Source organism: Paramisgurnus dabryanus, chromosome 3 (genome assembly GCF_030506205.2).
Source record: "Paramisgurnus dabryanus chromosome 3, PD_genome_1.1, whole genome shotgun sequence".
Taxonomy (NCBI): Eukaryota; Metazoa; Chordata; class Actinopteri; order Cypriniformes; family Cobitidae; genus Paramisgurnus; species Paramisgurnus dabryanus.
Window position 1 is genome coordinate 27,775,974 of NC_133339.1, and position 15,411 is coordinate 27,791,384.

Sequence of the window (15,411 nt, forward strand, 5' to 3'; positions counted from 1 at the left end):
ATTTAAATCTACGGTAAGTTACCGGCAACCCAGCTGCAATTTCTACAGAATTTTTTTACAGTGCACCCATAGGCAAACAGATGGATGAAAGTGCATTTGCAATTTAAACAAAGTGGCGCTGGACTTGTAAATATAACTGCATCGGGCTGAAACTAGTAAAAAAACTTGCACTTATAAAAACACATTTGGTTAGAAATACAGATGAGGGTGATTAAATTATTCATTGAACCCATCTTACATCCACCAAATGCGACGCCAGGCACCAGGCAAATCTGTCTTTTTGACAAAGTGATATGGGCATACAAAAAAACTCTGTAACACAAAAATATGATTTAATTATTTATTCATAACAATTATTAATGATGACTCATCCTTTCTGAATTAAATTTTCATTGAACATACCAAACATTTAAAACCGTGTTAGTCTTAAAGGCACCATGAGTCATTCAGCTTTGCTAAATCCTGCCAGAAGAGCTCACCCCATCTCTTTAACTATCTCCTCTCTGCACATCACCATCCTACCAAACCCAGTTATTAAATATGAATGTGCACAATAACTGACAGAATTATCGTTGAATTGTGGTTCCCCGGACAAGTGGTCTGTGTTTACAGAGTCTAGGGCTGTTACAGGTGTGATATTTAAATGACACCTACTTCAGTAATATCTGTCAGATAGTAGATTGTTTTACAGTATGTAAAGAAAAGCACATAAATATTACCCATTCAAGCTTGTCGTCATGATTTAAGACTATTTATCAGGGCTGCCTTTTGTTAGTGCCCTAAAGTCTGGGCTCAGGAGACTCATTATGTCCATCATGGCTTGATTGATCTTGTAACCAAATTTCTGAGAGTCCTACACACAAGAGGAAATAAAGCACATTGAATCAATTATATATAAATTATGCCAGCAACTGAGTTCAAAAGAGTGTGGATAAACACTCTTGTGTGTTCTGGATGTCAGATGTTTAAACACCAAACAGACACCGGAAGCGAACACAAAAACATGACAAGTTGCCATGTTTAAGTCCTACTTCTGCTTTAAAATTCTGTCATCAAACGTGATACCCCATTCGTGGACCCCATTCATTTCCATAGTAGGAAAAAATAATGCTATGAAAATAAATGGGGTCCACAAACGGATTGGTTTCAAACATTCCTCAAAATATCTCCCTTTGTGTTCATCAGGAAATCCAAATTTATACAGGTTTGTAACAGCATGAAAGTGAGTAAATGATGACAGAATTTTCATTTTTGGGTGACCCCTTTATAGCAAAGCTTTTTCTAAGCTGTTGTTAAACAAACATGGCAACATCCCAACAGTGAGTATATTTGGCTGCACTTCACAAATACATGAACAATGCATGCACTAAATCATATTAAGCTGCAGTTTAGATTTCTTTCTACTGAGGCTGCTAAACAACAAGAGCGACTGCAGCTTGATTGGCCTAGGACAGGGGTGTCCATAGTCGGTCCTGGAGGGCCGGTGTCCTGCAGAGTTTAGCTAAAACTTCCCTCAACACACCTGCCTCAAAGTATCTAGTCTGCCTAGTAAGACCTTGATTAGCTGGATCAGGTGTATTTGATTAGAGTTGGAATAAAACTCTGCAGAGACACCGGCCCTCCAGGAGCAGGATTGGACAACCCTAGCCTAGGACATTGATCATGCAAGAATCCACATTCTTTATAAGATATAATTGTCCCAAACCAGTCCAGTCAGATTTTTTGTGTCATTGTAGTCTATAACAGTGATTCCCAACCAGGGGTACGTAAGCAGATTCCAGGGGGTACGCAAGATATTTTTTTGCCATAACTTTACAAAGGACAGTGTTGCCTCATTCGTGTATTCCGACAGACAACAATTTTGCAAAATGATGGTACAAAGGGAAAAGCTGGTCATGCAGTGAGTCACCATCTTGACAGAGGAGAGTCTGGGATTAAAAGGCTTAGATTTGATGAAGTTTATCATTTTAACTGCATCATTAAGAACAGCACTCAACTCAGGACTCAGTCTTTACTTGCCAGCGCCTCTCTGTGAATGATGCAGTGTGCCCATATGATGTCTGGGTTCACTTTTTTTACACGCCCAAACAGTCCACACAGTCTCCCCATCATCGCTGCTGCTCCATCTGTGCATATGTGACTGCCAAGGTCTCAATGTGGCCACATTAGATAGTATTAAAATACAAACGTGTTGTGTCATTGAGTTGGAAAAGTGTGCATGTTAAAACAGGTGACATTTCTGTACCTTTGTCTATTCATCTTTTAATGTTTAGACATTTCTTGACTCCACAGCAAACTGAGAATTTTTGCCTGTATTGTCTGAAAACCTTTGAAAGGCACGTAGGCCTACAGTAGGCTATGTATGTGTAAAATTGCAAAATACACAAACAGTACAGATTAAAGAATATTTTAGACAAACACAGGGTGCGTTCACACCGTATTTTCGGGAGTGACAACCGTATTTGCTTACAGGTGTGAGTCTGGAGGTGTCCTGTTCAGACAGCACATTACGACACAAATAGAACACCGCCTGTATGAACGAGCAAACGACCTCAAACCAGTATGCTATTCGCACGCGGTGCCTTTAACCATAGTGGCGGACGTAAATATAAAAACGAAAGTTTTATACAATGGACAAAACTTTAATTATGTAATTAACAAAAACAGCTAGCGCGTGTGTAACGCTTACCATTGTGCAGAGAAAAATAAACAAGGGTGGTTCTATATTTAAAGTGTCAATCTGCAAAATGAATGAAACAACTGCACGTTTGACCAAAGCAGATATATCCAGTACAAAAGTAATCCCAATGACTGATGATATATTGACGTCGTGTGAAGCAAATCGATCCGTTTTTGGAAGAAAGTGAACTTTATTTACAGCATTATTAACGCAGTCACATAGGAAGTGCGCTTACGCTCCCGCTCTGTAGGTGGCACTGAGAGTATGGTTTACCAACCGCAGGCAAAACCAGCCTCTTAGCGCCACCTAGAGCGGGAACGTAAAGCGCACTTTATATGTTGCAGAGGATATGCATTTACGCTAATATTGTTGTAAATAACGTTCAATTACCATGCAAAAAACGACCGATCTGCTTCACAAGCAGCCAATATGTCACCAAGAGTTATGGGGATTACTTTTGTATTGGATATATCTGCTTTTTGAGCTCTCAAATTGGCGGTTGACTTCCATTCATATGAAGATGGGTTTTCTGCAAAACATCTTCTTAATTGCTGTACTGAAGAAAAATGTGAGTATATAAAGAGCAAAGTTTTATTTTTGGCCGAACTATCACTTTTATTTTACACCGAACATTATATCATCCACTTTTAAGGTTTTAATTATTTTGCTCTCACTTACTGGGATACACTCGATTTAATGTAATATGCTCTGTGGCGTCTATGAAGGTTATATATATCTCATTAACCTTATGGTTTGCAGTCATATCATGCAGGGAGCACTGGATGACGTGACAGACAACTGGCTGTCCAGTGCGATTCCGTTCACACGGGCCGGCACAGCTTTTCAGTAAATACGGTTGTGAAACCCGAAACTTTACGGGTGTGAGGTTGGTTATAGAATGCGGTTGTCAAACCCGTAAATATCCGAACTGCGTGTGAACGGAACTGTCTTAAGGACCGTGTGAACGCAGCCAAAGAATAGACAAGCATTTCTATGAAATTAACTCTAGTCTTAATGTTGATGTATACAGCTTATAGCTGAAATATCAGACAAGTAAACCGACAGAGTTTTGCATTCAGTTATCCATATTAAAGTTAACTCAGAAAATCTCTTAAGATGGTCTGAGCCGAGGACATCGACAGTTTGCACTTACATGAAATACAAACTGATTTTAGACAAAAATAATAATTTCTTATGTTGTGAATCTCATGTCACGTGTGTGTTGTGAGAAGCACTTACATTATAGAGTACAGTATACAGTGATCCACCATAGACCGTAAAAAAGATGGACGACGCGACGTCGCCTCCCTCCATTGTAATGAATTGAAGCCAAAAATGTCCGACCATGGTCGCCGCCATGTTACGAAAAAACATCGGTTTGGAGCCAAGGCATGCGCAGAAGGAATCGTCTGTGGAGCCAGAGGCGGAGTCGCGGTATCAAACTTCTGCCCAAACGCTCGCGTGACCAATTCAACCACGCCAATCTTAACGACACGCCCCGTTTCTATAGCATCAAATTACTAGCTAAACTGAAATGTATCACAAAAATGAACACTTGAACATATATCAGCGTGATAACAACTATTTGAAAGGACCAAAACCATCTTTCGGAAACTTTTATTGGAAGTGTAAATAATTTTTTTTATTTAGTGCAGAGTCCCATTCGTTTGAATGGAGAGGGCGGGGTTATGACTTGTACTGCAGCCAGCCACCAGGGGGCGATCAAAGAGCCAGAGGCTTCACTTTTCAAGACTTTTGAGGCACACCCGTGATCCACACGTAAATCATTGATAGACTTTCTTCACTCAGTCACGTGTTCAAAGTGCTTCTGGAGGTTGCGCGCATTTAAATGTTTCTGACGATGAACAGGTCGTGCGTATATAATAGCTGTTACATGTGTGAAGTTTTGCATTTAGTTAAAAGATAAGTAAATTAATATTCACGTAATCCAAAACTCTTTATGTTTTGCGTGTTCCTAGACACGAGCAAAACCGCATCAGATGATTCAGTTTTGGCAGCAATCTAAACAATTAATTTAAACTGATTTGCGAACCAATTCAAAACATTTGAGCCGTTTGCTTTGTAAAGAATTGACTCAAAAGACTCATTTATTTGCAACACCTTGTAAGGAACCAACTTAAATGAGTCATTAATTCGCGAATGTGTGTGTGTGTGACGTGTGAGTGAGAGTGAGAGACGCATCGAAAGGAATTTGAAGCTGAACATAATTTGCTCTATGAAATACATTGACAAAGACGAAAACTAAGGACATTTAAAGGTCACATATTTTTAAGCTTTCTAGAGTTTTATTTTAGTTTATGATGTCCTTAAGGCTGTTTAAGTACCAAAAACAATCTCTATATATTTTTTACAGCTCCTCTTTCAGGAGCTCAGCTAAAAACAGGTCATTTTGGCCTGTAATAAGTAATATTCATGAGCCTCTCTTCTGATAGGCCTGTTGTTTTATGAGTGAAATACGCAGTTGAAATAAAGTTACCCATGGAATTACACTAAGTGTTAGTTTCTGGACACTAAATGTTAGGTTAGTAAACCAATAGACACAGAGACTAAGAGATTTTAACCTTACCATGTTTAACTCAATAAACAAACAGACACCAAAAGGGCTTGTGTCAGTAACTTAAGAATACAAACAACACCTGATTTCCAACAGATATTCTATCAAAACCGGAGGCTACCAAAGACTTTAACGTTACAAAACAACACTTTAGCATCTAGTTAGCAAACACGTTAGCGTTGCATAACTGTTTACAATATATCATTTCAGTTTTCTCTGGCTCCATAATGTAACTTAAAAGTTAGGAGTGCTGATAATTCGCATGCATCACCTCTTCAGTAAGGCTATGTTTACACGTGGGCGGTTATTTTCATAAACGGACATTTCAACCTCTCCGGTTTCAAAAATAATATCGTGCACACATGTCAGTTTTCAGAAAAGTGATTATTTACACGTACCCGTGCATATATGCCGTCAAGAGAAGCTCAAGCCCACGTAAGCCAATCACCGGCTGCGCTGGTGACGCGAACTGGTTCTTCATGTTGGAGGGAGGAGTTGTTGCAGTAGGTGATCGATGACGTCAAAGTACCGCGAGAGCGAGTTGAGGAATCATACGTAGAGGTCTAATTTCGAATCGCTCTCGCGGTACTTTGACATCATCCGTTGCAGCGCCGCATGAAGTCAAACACGCGTAAAATTGCTGACCTCAGAGCACTCGTCTCTGCTCCTCGACATAATGGAGCAGCTGTATTTGCAAATCAAACACACGAAACGAGTTTGCACGAACATAAATGTGATCTTGGAAGCGTTCAGAGTAGCAGTCACATGTAAACATGGGTCGCACTTTTGACGTAGGTGCGAGCTCTGGCGCATACTCTGTGACGTTGCCTGCTTAAACATCCGTTTGTCTCACTTTACATGCAACCGTGCAACCGAAGATTTTCAAGATCTCCACTCTGGCCGGAGTTCTTAGAAACAATCGGTTTCAGAGGCGAGTTCTCCGTTTGCGTGTAAACGAGGGGCACAAACGAAGGTAAATCTCTCAGTTTTTAAAAATAACCATGTACGTGTAAACAGAGCCTAAAGCCGGTTCATTGATTAGTAGTAAATAACCATCAGCTGCTTTCAGAAGCGGCAACCGGCAGCCGGTTCTGAGAGCAGGTGATGCCGCTTTACTACTAACGAGGAGATTAGCGTGACAATCGCGTGCAAGTTATCTTGCAGCCCTGCTTAATATGTGTTTACTTACGGGTTGTGGATTTAAGGTCGGATCCAACAAAGTAAGGACTGCAACATCTTTGATGAGTAGATTCCTGGAGAAACCAGCATTGAACTGCCACACCGAAGCAGTCACTTGTGAAATGTTTAGATCAGACGGCTACAGTTGAACTAATTGTTGAGGAATTTCTTATTAAATGAATATTAGCCATGGTTCTCGTATAATGTTTTCAGAGGCCTTTGCAATGATTTAGTTTCCTGACATCCATCAATTGAACAGCATTTTCTCAGGTGGTGTGATATAACTTAGGAGTTTGTTTAGCAACAAGGGGGTGGGGCAGTGGACGGTGGACAGTGCTCGGGGTGGAGACTGAAGGCGGCGACTGTCTCACAGTGACGTAGCAACTTCACGGAAGTACAAACGAACCGTTTAAACTCACAGCTACTTCAAGCAGGCTGTGTGAATTTGACTCTTAAATGACTGTTTTGAAACTTATATGGTACTTACATAGCCCCTAGACCTCAGTTATCATGAAAAAAGCCACAAAATTTCAGTTTTTACCATATGTGACCTTTAAAGGCAGGATAGGCAGGAATTATCTAAAAAAACTTTTTTACAAATTTGTTAAAACTGTCTTTATATACCAATACATAAGTAAAATGTAAGTACTCTGAAAAAGAGAGTATAAAAATCGAGTGTCTGTAAACCTCTCACCACTGTTTTAAACACAGCTCATTTTTCCATTCACTCCACCCCCTCCCTTCTGGGTTTCTTCTAAAGCCACGCCCCCAAAACACATGAACGCGCGACGCTGACCGGCTCTGCTGGGAGCGCGGTTCATGTAGTAAAATCATGTCACAATCACATGTAATAATACATCTAACTTTATCACTATGAATATAAACAAATAGTATGGCTTTTAGTACTCACTATTAAGCCAGTGTTTTGCATGGAAGAGTTTCCGTGATGAAAGCATTGTTGACTCTGATGAGGACTACACTCCGGAGACAATACCGCTACCGCATCGTCGACTCGAGGAAAAGCCACGCGATATTTACTCTCGTTTGATTGCTTCGTTTATTCCTTTGTTTGCCTTGTTTGCAGTGGCGGTTCTAGACAAATTTCACTAGGGGGGCCAAGGAGAGGCCAGTGTTTTACCAGAGGGGTACATAAAAAATGGCAAGAAATGATATTTAAAGATTATAGGGGTGGTTACAGGAATTAGTTTAAGACAGGACTAGGCCTTAGTTTAATTAGGAAATATAACTAGTTTTAACAAACATGCCTTACTAAAAACATTACTTGTGTGCATTTTGAAGCAAAACAAACGGCACTGATGTATTTTAAGATATGTCAGTACAAGTTGTTTTCAGTTTGGACAGATCTTTCATTTATTTTAGTTGAGGACTAGTCTAATCCCTTTCCGGGAAACCACCCCTTATACTTTATTTTACTTTACAAATTACAATCATATAAATATGTATTTAATACAAGAGTGAGTGCAGGTGCAAAAGAGGAGCTGGAATCTTTTCTAAAGCCCTCCAACCGAAAATCATGCGAGCCTACTCAATAAACTTTATGAAATGCAAACTTTTATAAAGACAAACGTTTGTTTTAGTTTACATATAAACACACATTGCTAGACAGTTAGGGACCACAATCTAATCAATATTTAAAATAATATTTATTTTAAATTGTAAAAATTTTTATATGCAACATTTAATTATATTCCTCCAATTTTATGCACGTATATGTAAGAGCATAATTACAGCGCTTTTTACAATGTACTAGTGCTGGGCGATAATTCGATAATGATAATTTTATCGATATAAACTTTTTCGATAAAACGATAAGGCCAGTTCGATAAGTGATCGATAATGTTTACGCACTGTGCGTAATGTTGCGCGAGCACTTCCGGATGCGGCACGCGCTCTTGGTTTACAATCACAGTGTCAGTTAGACTTGAAGGAGTGGAACATGAGGCAAGTTATTCAGTTATTAGCAGAGACCTATGATTTTCGCGATGCGGATATCGCGGACGGAATCACGGAATCCAAATGCGCGGAAACATTTTCTTGTGTGTAATGTTGGACGCGCAAACAGGGTTCGTCAAACACAGCAGACACAATAGGTGCAGTATACTGTACTTTCATTCAGGGTCCGCCTTGCGCACGCACACGTCCGCACAGCTTTAAAAGTATATTTACAGGACAAATTCAGGAAACTGAGGAAAAGCAGCAGATCCACCACTGCAGTGAATATAGTGTTTGCGTATGTATGCTCCCACAGCAACGTGACACTCTTGACATCCATTTATCAGCGTGTATAGCTCGTATATCTATAACACACGCGTGATCACTGAACTAAGTTTTCTTTCTTGTTTAAGTGAACATAAACAGCTGTTACTCAGTATATTGAAACTTAAAGCAGTCTGTCTTGGGTCTTAAAGTGACAGTAGTCTGCTGCTTTTGTTTCAGAAATGTGTTGATTTCATAACAAATAGATTTACATTTAATACAGATGCATTAAAACAAGATTTTAGTATTTGTATTTGTCATGTTCTGAATAAAAAGTAGTTTAAAACTATTATTAACTGTCTGGTTTTTAAAATTTTCATTCAGGAGCAAAAATCTGCCTTTAAATTTGACAGGAGTAAAGATTTGTTATTTATCATGATAATTATCGATATCGACTGATATGGAAAACATTTTCTCGATAATTTTTTGGGTCATATGGCCCAGCCCTACAATGTACTATTTAAAAAGTTAGCGAGATGTTGGTTTTGCCGGTTGTTGATGAGTGACAGCTGTGAATGATGATCACAACGTGCTTAAAGGGCGTGTTGCAGGTTAACCACCACTGTCGATTAATGGGTACATAAATCACTCAAGATATGTGTATAATTTTTAAAATGTCTCAAAAATGGTCTTAAAGAACACTTTTTTTTACGTTTTTGGTATTAACGGGTTTTTTTACGCAATTCTGCGATGACGTCACGTTGGGTAGAAGTGGAGAAAGCCACAGCCAGAGCCATAGAGATAGATGAGACATTTATTGCTGTTTAATACTTACGTATACAATTTGGAAATCATATATACATCGTAGGAAATATATAATGTGTTATACTGCAAAGTTACCATGCTAATTATTATTTATGATATCTGTGGAGATAAATAAAACTTCGCAAATCTGTTGATTTGATCCATTCATGTCCTGACCACCAGGCTAGAGATTTTTAAACATCCTTAATCCACACTTACTAGTCTATCAAATAATATCTCAAATATATTGTTTTGTGAAATAAAAGGATCCTTTGTTATATTGTTTATGCGATTATAACGAATCACACGATCATTTTATACGCAGCAGTCAGCAGCTGCAGCACACTCGGATCCGACCGCATACATACTGTAATAAACAGGCGTTCGGCGGCTTTTTACATCACGACAGACTATGCCATTTGAGGAGGAACCGCTCATTGATCACCGTATTTTTATAAATCCTGTACATGTTTGGACCCGCCGAACAGGTTGAGCACTTTCATATACTTTGTTGAGCAGAGAGGCTGCACTTTGACCAGCGGGCTGCGGGAACCGGCGCACATCACGCCGCCAGACGGTGTTGTTAACTCGAAACGTATAACTATTATCAGATCGACCCACCGGGAAAGTCCCGACTCTCTCGATTGCCATTCCGCTACTGGCTGTAAGAAAGTGAGTGCGTTTGGGTCGCTGATCCCCGCGAACAGATGAGACGTGCCTCACTCACCTTCCAGGATTAGAGACATGCTGCCAAAACCGTTTGTGCTGAAGATCGCATAAAGTTACACCCATTTCAGGCAGAATCATGGACCCCCTCAAGCCAGCATGCACGAGTATGTTAATTGTTTGTTTACTTTTTACACGAAGATAATATGCTAACGTTATGCTATCTGGCTGTCTGCCTATCTCTCTATACTAGCCTATCTGTCTGTCTGTCTGTCTGTCTGTCTGTCTGTCTATCTATCTATCTATAATCTGCGCTATCAGAACTGTACTTTACTCGTCTTTCTATAGTCATTCTCAATGCTCTCAATGCGGCTTTGGTAAATTCTCTCCCCAGCGTGACGTCATACAGTGCGTTGTGGGGGAAAGGAGAATCATTGCAAACCGCTGTACTTTTTCATACTTTTTCGGGTTTTGTGATACCCAACAACATAAAATACAATGGATAACACTTTAAATGGTTATTACACACAAGCAAGTTGCACAAATTCGTAAAAAAAAAAACTGCAACACGCACTTTAAGCAGCCACATCACAGGAGAACAAGTGAAAAGTGTCCCAATGTGAAGTGAGCTAGAGTCCTTACCAGTGCCCAAACCTGCATACACATTCACAACATCGGGAGATTGGGAACGAATTAAGACACTCGCCGAGCAGCACCCACAGGGCGGCTACAGTGATTGGGTGCGCCGCTCTAATTTGCCCGTGTAGAATGTTGCGTCGCATTAGTTCCGCTTTTGAGGCTCGCGTGTAAAATCAAAATAAATGTATACTTTTTATTTGGTCAGCACGGGGTGGCCACAGGGGTGGCCAGGGACATGCCTACAGAGGCACGGGCCACCCTTGGCCTCCGTGTAGAACCGCCACTGCTTGTTTGCCTTCGCTGACTGCATATGCAGGTACTGTGAGTTCTGAATGCACTTTCTCTGCCATACTTTTGCTCTTCCTAGAGTGCCTTAAGGAGGTTCAAATCAATCAGGTGTGCGCTGGTGTGGGCAGATCCCATAGCAACAGGGGTGGTGCCATGGTCACGAGAGAGAAAGATAGTCGCACAAGCCAATCATTTGTATCGTAAAATGAGCTGTTTAAAACAGTCGTGAGAGGTCTAAAGACACTCGAGTTTTATACTCTCTTTTTCAAAGTACTTACATTTTAATTATGTATTGGTATATAAAGACAGTTTAAACAAATTTGTAAAAAAGTTTTTTAGATAATTCCTGCCTATCCTGCCTTTAATCTATAATTTTATTTTATTTTAGTTAGTTTTGCCAGACACACATTACAGTTTTAGTTAGATATCGTTTTTTTTGGAATGCCTCGTTTTTATTTTTATTTCAGTTAACGACAATCCCACTTAGTTTTCGTTTTTTTCATTCATTTTCGTTAACGATTATAAACTTGGTGGCTGGACATTTTCCAATCCAGATCATTGTCCCTGAAAAACGTGTTTATCACCTCAAATATGTCCTCTCCAGTAGTTCTGCCCACAAGATTTTTGCAAAACAAAATATGCTCATTTATGTCAGTCTCTTCCTGGTATCGTACGAAAGCATCCACATGTGCTTGCCCGCTAATATCTGTTGTCTCGTCCAATTGTAATGCGAATTGACCTGCCTGTTTTAGTTTCTTACCACTTGACCAACAATATTAAGTGACATGTCATTGATACGACAACAAACTGCATTATTTGATAAAGGAACCATTTTAAGTGAATCATCAGCTTTCTTGTCAACCATGGTCTCTGTTAAAATTATGGCTGCAGGAAGAATGAGTTCCTCAGCTACAGAATGAGCTTTCTTGGATTTTGCCACCAGAAGCGACACAGCATAAGATGCCTCCAGTGCTTTGGTTGATGTGCTTGTAGCCTTTTTCATCTTTATTTGAGTCTTTCTAAATTCATCACATTTTCGTTTAAAAAATTCATCACTCTCACCAACATATGTTGGATGTTTCGTGCTCAGGTGCCATTGTAAATTGGCTGGTTTCATTGAACTGTTAGACAGTATTTCACCGCATAGAAAACACAGCTTTTTTATATTTTTATAGATAAATAGATTCCCCTGCAAACACAACTGCAAAATTATTAAAAACATAACCAAAATAAAACACTGCAACGTAGCACAAATAAAAAAAAACATCATTTTGCAAAATTGTCTGTCGGATTACACAAATGAGGCAACACTCGTGTCCTTTGTAAAGTTGTGGCAAAAAAAAATACCTTGCGTACCCCCTGGAATCTGCTTACCCCCGGTTGGGAATCACTGATCTATAACACAGAACGCGTTTATGTGAGAGGCGCCTTGTTTATGTGTATTCTATGGGCAGTGAGCGTTTTGCACGCGTTTATGCACCCCAGGCTTTTTTTAACTGTTAAAACTGCATTCTGTGTGATCCGCCCTTAAAGAACAAGTGCTTTCGTAATTTTCATAACGTTTCAGTTGGTGACTCTAAGATTTTGGTGACACGAATGTTGTTTTTGTCCTTCCCAGCACGAATTTCTATCAATGGCTGTTCATGTCTCTGGCATGACTTTCTTTAGCGTGTCATTTTATATTCTGTTTTCTCATCGTTCTTTCCTATTTTTAAATCATTGTCGCTTGGGGTTAGATTCGGGGTTTGCGTTAGGATGTAATTTTTTTCTGCATTGGTTTCTACATGTTTTTCGTTCGCTTTTAAAACTATTCTCGCCTGCAGTTGGGGTTAGAGTTGGGGTTAAGAAGTCGCAAAAAGTGATTCTAACCCTAACCCCAAGCGACAATGGTAAAAAAATAGAAAACAACGATGAGAAAACAAAATATAAAATGACACGATAAAGAAAGTCATGCCACAGACACAAACAGCTATTGATAGAAATTTGTGCTGGGAAGGACAAAAAAGACATTCATCTCCAGAGACACAAAAAACTGCGGAAATTCGTGTCATCAAACACAATTAAATGAATCAAAATTTTCATTACTATAACACGACTTGCCTTGAGACTGGGTTGAACTATACATTTTTGTACTATAGAAATAAGTTCCTGAAAGCTGACAAAACACCCGCAGTTATTGTAGTGGGAACGCCATGCCCTCTTACATGTACAAGCAGGGTCCGAAATTAACTTTTTGGCTCACCTGCCACGGGCACTGGTAGATGAAAAAATCCACCAGCCAAGCATATTTTTTACCGGCCAGAATAATAAACAACCTTTTTTGTCACATATACATTAATTTCATTTGCTGTCTTCATGGTCACGAATGTTCTCAAGTTTTATAGTTTTATTACCGATTACAAATGAGTTGTTTCTGTTTTTATCTTTAGCATACTGGACACACACCAAACAACTCATCACGACAGCGTCAGAATCATATTGTAGCCAGCCTCTTGAAACTCCATTATCTCCATAACTCCATTTCTCACAAAACTTTCTTTTTTATTTAACTTATCCCCCTTTTCGTTTGTGAGTTTTCGTTTCAAAGGTTGGCTCACTCCTGGTAAATGTTGCCACATATCAGGTAATATGCAGCAGATAGCTGCAGACCGCAAGTTAGCTGCAGTACTAGCTAGCAATAGACCGGCTCTAGTGCTTCAAGTCTCACGGCACTGTTTATCTTCCGGCCCCCGATACAGTGTTGCGAGACTTGGTGTGTAGAGACGTTCTGTGGCTAGCTCAACTCGCCCCCAGATTAGTTACTGGCAAACAAATAATATTGCATTACTATTTTGGTATGAAAATAGCCTATTGAATTTAGTCGCCAAACGGAAAATCTACCCCCATTTGGCGCTTGGCGGGTGTTAATTTCGGACAGTGTGTACAAGCATCATTTTTGGTATTTCATCAGAGTTCACATCAGTGTGGTGTTTAAGATTAAGTTGCTCTTACAGTTGCTTTGCAGGAGTGCTTGCAGGATACATGGAAGCTGATCATTTCCTCTCCCATGATGATGTAGGATACGCCATAGCCATCATCCGCCACCTTAGAGAGGGACACAAAATGAATGCAAAGTTAAAACACCGTAGGAATTCGGTTTGTTTGCATGTCAGTTCACTTTCTAGTTATGAAAGAAGCTTACCGGACCGAAGCCTCCACCCAGCGAGATAAACTCTGGATAATTGACCAGATCAAACAGCTCTAACTGTTGAACAGGAGTCTGTGAGGTGGAAAGACGCCAAGGCTCTGACAAGACCTGCAAATCACAAGCCATCACATACTGCGCAGTGCTCACATCAATTCAAGCTTCACTTGTCTAATCCTGAAGAGTCTATTGTTTTTTTTTTTTGTTCACAACACTTTCCTTTTTTGCTACTGTTCTCTTCTTCCTTAGCTTCAATACTGTTCCTACTTTTAAGTGTACTGTGCTTATTGTTGGCTCTTAAGGTAATAAGAAAAATGCTTCCTTAATTGCAAATTGCTTTGGATAAAATCAATAAATATACTCTACAGTCTCGAAAATGGTCCATTAAAACAGTCCTTCACACTACACATTAGCACTTCAAAGATAAACAATCTACTGAGACAACACTTTTCCCCAAGCATATCTGTGACCAAAACAAAATCAATAACACTTCAGACAAACTTTTCATGACATTCTCCATCCCCCTCCGCCTCCTGGCAACATTGATCCACATCATGTTTATGTGGTGATTTATAAAGATGATCACCCATAATGGTTTACATCATAAAGAGCATCAGGTACAGCATTAGCAGTGCAAAAGGTCATGAGTTCGAACCCAGAGAACACACATACTGATGAAAATAGATACCTTGTAATACACTGTGGATAAAAGCATCTGCCAAACTCTAGATTGGAGTATTGCAATTCAGTGTAGGAGTTAGTCAGAAAGCATTATCATGTCTGCAGGCTGTTCAAAATGCAGCAGCCAGGATGTTGATAGGCACACGAAAACATTAGCATTACCATAAATTGCTTCTCTATCGGTTGGCTGCCAGTACGCTTCAAAATAAGACTATACATTTTAGTGATTGATAATGAATCTTTAAATGGGTTGGCATCTTCTTATCTAAAAGACCATTTAAAGAATCACATTCCTATTAGATTCCTTAGGTCATCTATCAGCTGCTTCTCACTACTCCCAGGGCACCGCGCCCTCTCAGTTATCACTCCTAGACTTTGGAATTTATTACCTTTCCACGTTAGGGCTGCAAAGTCACTACCTGTTTTTAAACCTGCCTGTTTTCCTCTATTTTAAACCTGGTAAGGGCTACGGGAAAATTGCCAAGCAGCTTGGTGAAA

At 39.6% G+C, this 15,411-nt stretch overlaps 1 protein-coding gene across 1 annotated transcript in view; it reads right to left on the minus strand.

Annotated features, from left to right (window-relative positions):
• Positions 1-326: 326 nt before the first annotated feature.
• The window catches only part of cpt1a2b (carnitine palmitoyltransferase 1A2b), a 32,086-nt gene continuing 17,001 nt past the window's right edge, over positions 327-15,411 (minus strand). The window contains exons 17-19 of the mRNA XM_065277344.1: positions 14,230-14,343; positions 14,040-14,132; positions 327-853 (exon numbers count right to left, since the gene is read on the minus strand). Of these exons, the coding sequence (XP_065133416.1) occupies positions 749-853; positions 14,040-14,132; positions 14,230-14,343 (312 nt within the window). The 3' untranslated portion in view covers positions 327-748. The remainder of the gene's footprint in view (positions 854-14,039; positions 14,133-14,229; positions 14,344-15,411) is intronic.